This window comes from Pundamilia nyererei, unplaced genomic scaffold (genome assembly GCF_000239375.1).
Source record: "Pundamilia nyererei isolate P.nyererei 1_Seehausen unplaced genomic scaffold, PunNye1.0 scaffold00231, whole genome shotgun sequence".
NCBI classification, from domain to species: Eukaryota; Metazoa; Chordata; class Actinopteri; order Cichliformes; family Cichlidae; genus Pundamilia; species Pundamilia nyererei.
In genome coordinates, this window is record NW_005187632.1 from 189,558 (window position 1) to 196,494 (window position 6,937).

General features: G+C 41.3%; 1 protein-coding gene across 1 annotated transcript in view; it reads right to left on the bottom strand.

Moving 5' to 3' along the window:
• LOC106456447 (protein NLRC3-like) overlaps positions 1-4,701 on the bottom strand; it is a 17,981-nt gene extending 13,280 nt beyond the window's left edge. The window contains exons 1-2 of the mRNA XM_013914859.1: positions 4,319-4,701; positions 973-1,051 (exon numbers count right to left, since the gene is read on the bottom strand). Of these exons, the coding sequence (XP_013770313.1) occupies positions 973-1,051; positions 4,319-4,701 (462 nt within the window). The remainder of the gene's footprint in view (positions 1-972; positions 1,052-4,318) is intronic.
• Positions 4,702-6,937: the final 2,236 nt, after the last annotated feature.

The following is a 6,937-nucleotide window of genomic DNA, read 5'->3' on the forward strand; positions in this document are numbered from 1 at the left end:
TTTTTCCTTTCTATTGGTAGGTGGCACAGTGCACGTGTGGCAAGTAAGCAAGCTAGAAAACTGTCAATCTTGCTGGGTATCCAGTTACGGAAGCAACACATTAACGCGAGAATTCTGAGTTAAACCAAAGTTACTTTCCCTAGTAACTAGTTACTCTGAAAGTAACGAGTAACTTGAAGTAACTGAGTTACTTTTAATAGAAGTAACTAGTAATGTAACTAAGTTACTAATTTAAAGTAACTTACCCAACACTGCTTATCATTCACCTAAGACTACTGCTACTCTTGTACAAGCACTGGTTATATTCCATATGGATTATTATATTTTATCCTTTCTAGATTACCATAAAAATGTCTCCATAGACTTTAGCCAAAATTCAGCTGCTTGTGCCATTAATAGAGCCCATTACTACTGCCCTTCAACCACTTCACTGGCTTTCTGTGAAATATCACATTGATTGTAGATTCAGCTTCTTTCTCCAAAGTCTCCCCATAAAGTCACACATCCATATCTGATCTTCTGCACATCACCACTCTGTCCTCTACTCTGAGATCCTCCTCCTCTGCTACTGTTATTTTCCCATCTGCTCACATTACCCTCCAGTGCTTTCAGCTGAATGGCCACGAGAACTTTCTTCAACACCATTCACAACATTAATTCTCTCACTACCTTTAAAGTAGCCTTAAAACACATCTTTTTAAACTTTTCTGATTCATTTTATGCATTTTATACAATACTACTTAATACTATGTAGTATTGTGTATGTTCTCCTTTAAACCTCACAAGCCATTCTGTGATTTTGTTATTTAATTGCTTGTGAGGTTTACTTGATTTTTAAATAAAATGTTATTTTATTCCATTTATTATTTTTGGCCTGCCCAGCAGCCAAAGCATGCCTTCTGAACCAGAACCAGGCATGGAGATGACTGTGAACAGAATAGATGTAAAAGTAGTTGTTGTACATGTACAGACCATAAATATGGAGTCCAGGTGTGCTTGATGCTGCTGGGCAAACTGCCCACTGGGAACCTCTAAGCTCTCCTTGTCCACTCTGTGGAGGAATCATGAAAAATTAGAATAATACAACAAAACATTACAACCTTAAATTCAACCTGCTGTTCCTCGGTATGTGGCAGCAAGTTTTTCACACCAGCCTATTAATCAACGAAAGACCAAGACAGACTTTTAATTTATTTGAAAGCCTGATGCTTAGCCTTGTCCACCCCAGCTGTAGAACTCAGAAACCAGTCTTACTTGTAGAAATGTGTCGGTTACAAACGAAACTGCTCTTAGAGCCGGATCTTTGAAGTGAACGACACAAGCTTATTTTGTTTTCATATTTTAATTTATATTTTATTGTGTTGTGGTTTGCAGTGTTTTGTGTTGTTTCACTTTAAATTTGTTTAAAAGGAGAAAGCTGAAAATTTAAATAGTTTAAAGTTGAAATGTAAATAGTTGGTTTTTCTATTATATTATATTATTTATTACGTTTTCTGTGGAGTGAATAAATAAAAGTACATTTACGGTGGCCCCTAGAGACAAAGCGCGTACCAACTCCAAAATTATATATAAACATATATAAATAAACCCTGTTTTTTTACATTAGTAATTCCTTTTGTTCATAATTTTATATTATTGTTAATAATAAATTAATTAAAGCAAGAAAACATCCTGAAGAGCTGGTTGGGAGCCGAAAGAGCCGCATCTTTTTAGTGAGCCAAGCCGAAAGAGCCAGTTCTCCAAAAAGAGCCGGAAATCCCATCAATACTTACTTGTTATCATCTATCGTCCATCTGGGCCTTACTAGTGATGTGTCGGTCGCGAACGAAGCAGCTCTTAGATCCAACTCTTTGAAGTGAACATTGCCATCCAGCTCCTTATTGGGAGCCGTGGTTTTTGTTTTGTTATTTCTTTCTCTCACCCTCTCTCTCGCACTTTTGTTCCACTTTACTCCACACACGAGCCTTGTGATAGCTCTGGGCAGAGGGGGAGGGGCAGTAGTTACACTCACAGTAGCACAGGAACAGAGCGGGAGAGAGAGAGAGAGAAAGAGAGCCAGGGACAACAATGTCACATTAGAAAAATATAGTAATCATCCACAACTTTTTTCAGTTGCGGACGATAAAGGATTCAGAAAGTTTATTCATGCAGGCCTATATGACAGAGAATGTGCATCTTCTTTTTGTTTTGCATAATTTAATTTATATATATACATGCTTTGGGGTTTGTACGTGCTTTGGGGTTTGTACGTGCTTTGGGGTTTTTACGTGTTTTGGAATTTGTACGTGTTTAGTCTCAAGGGGCCAACGTAAATATATGTCTGTGAAGGTTCTCAGTCATCCAGGTCATCGTAGTCTAAGGAGCTTGGAAAGAAAAGCGTCTGGACTTCTTTGAGTTGCTTGAAGACGTTTCACCTCTCATCCAAGAAGCTTCTTCAGTTCTAAGGGTCAATGGTGGAGACTCCCAGATTTAAACCTAGTGGGAGTTTCCCCCCAAAGAGGGACAAAGGACCCCCTGATGATCCTCTACCTAATCACATGAGCCAAGGTGTGAAAGCGGGTGTGGGTCCTAATCAGCCAGGGTTTCGGGTGAGCTCATTGTGAAACCTGGCCCCACCCTATCATGTGATTTCCTGAGGTCAGATGGCCCAGGATGTGCGTGGGCGTTAAGGCATCTGGGAAGGGATCTCAAAACTGGATTATAGATGGCAGAGAGTTGGTGTCGTAAACCACCGCCTCTGTTCAAAGATGGTCGCTCACAGTGGACATAGATAGCTTCTTTCACTCCTCTTTCAAACCATCTGTCCTCTCTGTCCAAAATGTGAACGTTGGCATCCTTGAAAGAGCGACCTTTGACCTTTAGATGCAGATGGACAGCTGAGTCTTGTCCCGTGGAGGTGGCTCTTCTATGTTGTGCCATGCGCTTGTGAAGTAGCTGTTTGGTAGATGTAGAGGTCTGGGCATTCCTCGCTGCACTGTACAGCATACACCACATTACTAAGTTTGTGTTTAGGAGTTTTGTCTTTCGGGTGAACCTTAGTGTTCTCCTTTTTTAAAAAAAAGAATCGATAAGAGAATCGATAAAGAATCGAATCATTAAACAGAATCGAAAATGGAATCGGAATCGTGAAAATCTTATCAATACCCATCCCTACCCGTATGTCACGGAGCCACAGATGACCAAAACAGACGTGGAGACGGTCATTCATTGAGGACCTTAAAGCGGTTGAGCTTTCATGGGACAAGGCGGAAGATTTAGCTGTAAACTGAGCTCGTTGGCGATTCCTTGCTGCACAATGCACCATTCAGCTCAGGAGGAACTAAGTCTAAAGTAAGTAAACATTTACTATGCAGATGACATATGTCACATGTCTAGTTTTGGTCCATTAAATATACAGTATCTCAGAATTGAATTCAAGGATAAAGTTAATATCCAAAGAGAAATCAAGAAAAAGCATGGGTAGATTACATAATTGGTTGTTGCATTAATATTTTACAGAAAAATATTTGAAGTTGGGATTTTTCAGGGTCCAATCTTGCCCATTTGAGAGATATCTAAAAAAAATATATATCCGCCAAAGATCTGAATATTATATACATCTCATATTATATGTCTTCTGAAAACTATTATTCAGAGTTTAAGTTTCTCAGACTGCAATATTGTCCATTTACTGAGAAATCTCAAAAGTGTGTCCATCAAAAATCCAGAGCACATTCTTCCAGATGCTCTCTGTATCTGTGATTCACGCAAAGGTATTACTGCCTTGGATATTTTATTCCTAAAAATATTTGTACAGTTTATAATCTCATCTACGAAAATCAAAGTCAAAAATCAAACTCAAAGTCAAAGAAAAGATAAATGTATAAAATTAAAAAGCAATGAGGAATCACTGGAGGACAGTGCAGGGGAAACTACAACAATAAATACAAGAGGTAATGAGGAAAAAGGGAACAGGAGTGCAACATTTTTGAAACGACTCGTGAAAAATGAGAGAAGTAAATTGAATAACAAACACACGTGACAACAGGTTACCAAAATAAAACAGGAAATACCTATGCAAACCGATCGAGACTTGAAATGAGATGACAGACCACTGGGCAAAATACAATTGATGGAAAAGTATTCCTAACAAAATCATTACAATAAAATTTATAATGGGATAGCTCTTTCCATGGGGATAGACTGAGGACACAAACATTTAAAACAATGTAAAGCAGTCAGTGTACAACTTGTATAACAGTGTAAATTTTTGTCCCCTCAAAATAACTCAACATACAACCATTAATATCTAAACTATTGGCAACAAATGTGATTACACCTCTCAGTGAAAATGTCCAAACTGCCCAAAGTGTCAATATTTCGTGCCTTAACTCTGTGGGGCATGGAGTTCACTAGAGCTCCACAGCGTGCCACTGGAATCCTTTTCCACTCCTCCATGATTACAGCATAGAGCTGGTGGATGTTAGAGACCTTGTGCTCCTCCATCTTCCGTTTGAGCATACCCCACACATGCTCAATAGGGTTTAACTCTGGAAACATGTTTGGCCAGTCAAGTACCTTTACCCTCAGCTTTTCTAGCAAGGCACTGGTCTTTTCAGAGGTGTGTTTAGGGTCATTATCATGTTGGAATCCTGTCCTGTGGCCCAGTTTCTGAAGGGAGGGGATCATGCTCTGCTTCAGTATGTCACAGTACGTTAGCATTCACGTTTCCCTCGATGAACTGTAGTTCCCCAATCCCGGGATGAACTGTAGCTCCGCAATGCCAGCAGCACTCATGCACTCTCAAACAATGACATCCCACCACCATGCATGGCTGTAGGCACGACACATCTGTCTTTGTACTCCTCACCTGGTTGCTGCCACACACCCCTGACACCATCTGAGCCAAATAAGTTTATCTGGGTCTCATCAGACCATAGGTAATCATGTCCTTAATCTGCTTGTCTTCAACAAACTGTTTGAGGGCGTTCTTGTGCATTATCTTTAGAAGAGGCTTCCTTCTGGGATGACAGCCATGTGATGCAGTGTGCGGTGTATGGTCTGAGCACTGAGAGGCTGACCCTCCACAACTCCAGTGGACTCACTTTTGTTGCCAGTGGTTAAGACGTTAATGGCTGTGTGATGAGTTATTTTGAGGGGACAGCAAAAGGTGACACTGTTATACAAGCTGTACACTGACTACTTTACATTGTATCTTCTCTTTGGCTCTTGACGAAGGCGGTCACACTTTTCTCCTCTCCCTTTCCCTTATCTTCCCTGCTTGGCTTCTTGTGTCCTTGCATAGTCTCGTCTACTTTTCTGCTCTTGCTCTGGAACACTCTCTCACAGTCTGTTCTCTAAAACCTAAAAGAGGAATCATGGATTTGATCAACTGGTCCCTGAATGCAATTGACACCCTTTTCTCAACGAGAACTCTGGGCTCGGGTGAGCCTGAGTGCTGAAGATATCTACCTATTCGGAACCATGATAACAGGTTCTGGCTGATCGGAGCTGGTTTGGCCCTGGCTTATCGAAGATTAAAGAAAGCAGAATCGGTTGTTCAAAACTGCACAAGGCCACCCGCTGGGATTGAAGCGATGGCATGAGTTGTGACTTCTCAAAATAGGCTCATTGAATGCAGCATGGATAAGCTCGAGGCTGCCGTGAACACTCAAACTAAGATTTCAAAGCAAAAATTGGATAACATCTCAGAGAACCTCACGGCTCTCCAACGGGAGATTGAGAGACCAGTGTCGGACTGCTAGATCGGCTGTGAAATTGACATGCAGTTGTTTGCACTAAAGGAAAATTCAGTATCATTTCATGCGGCTACCATATCGGCCCCAGCTGTGGTGTCAAGGCTGGAGCTGAACATCACCCTGATAACGACTGTGTTTAGACTGTTCCTCTCCCTACGCAAGGCCACCTGGGTTGGCTGGAAGACTGTTTACTTAGCCTGGCAGGGCAAAGGAAACTCTCTCAGCTAAACTCAGGAGACATGCATGCATACACATACACTGATACACACTCATCCCCCCTCCCTTTCCAAACGCCTTCGATGCTTGTCCCCTCCCGGGGAAGATGGTGGTCGACTGGACCAGCGCAGACATGCCGTAGTACCGGATGTGCTGTCTACACCGGCTCTCTCTTACCCTTTACCTATCCCTGTTGCTTGTCTTGTGTTTCTATGGTGTATTGACAGTCATGTGCTTTTTGTGCTGAGGTGTTTTTTCTGTTATCAAACTGTTCTCCCACTAGGAGCTCAGTCTGAGTGGAGTTTTTTTTCTCTTCCTCTTACCCCATGTTATGTATTTTCGTTGTTTTTTTCCTATCAGCCGACCTCTCTGACATGTCTCCCCAATGTGATGTTTGTGTAAAGTTGGTCAGAAGGTTCCTTTGTAAGTGCGTATGCGCCATTAGCGTGCTGCCTGCTGTGACCTAATTTCCTTCGGGATTAATAAAGTATTTCTGATTCTGATCAAAGTGTCATATTTTCAGTGTTTCCCCATGGAAACATAAAATATTTACAAAAATGTGAGGGTCTTTGTGAGATACTGTAGATGTAAATCAGCTGACCTTACATCCACACAGGCTGAAATTGAGATGTTCACTAGTGATGTGCGATGCCACTGATTTCCTTTCCGATCTGATACCAAGTAATATTCAGGGTGGTATCGACGATACTGATCCGATACCGATACTTTGTACAAAAACTTATTTTATTTATTGTATCTCAAATTATAGCATCATAATGATTGCAGGACATCAGATTACTTGTTCTTATCACTTATCAACAACTTATCAACACATCATGAGTAGTGCACAGGTGTACCTCAGACTGCCCACAACAAAAGGCCACCCTGGAATGTGCAGTTTTGTCTCACAGCAAAATGCCACAGATGCCACAAGCAATGAGGGAGCGTGCAATTGGCATGCTGACAGCAGGAATGTCAACCAA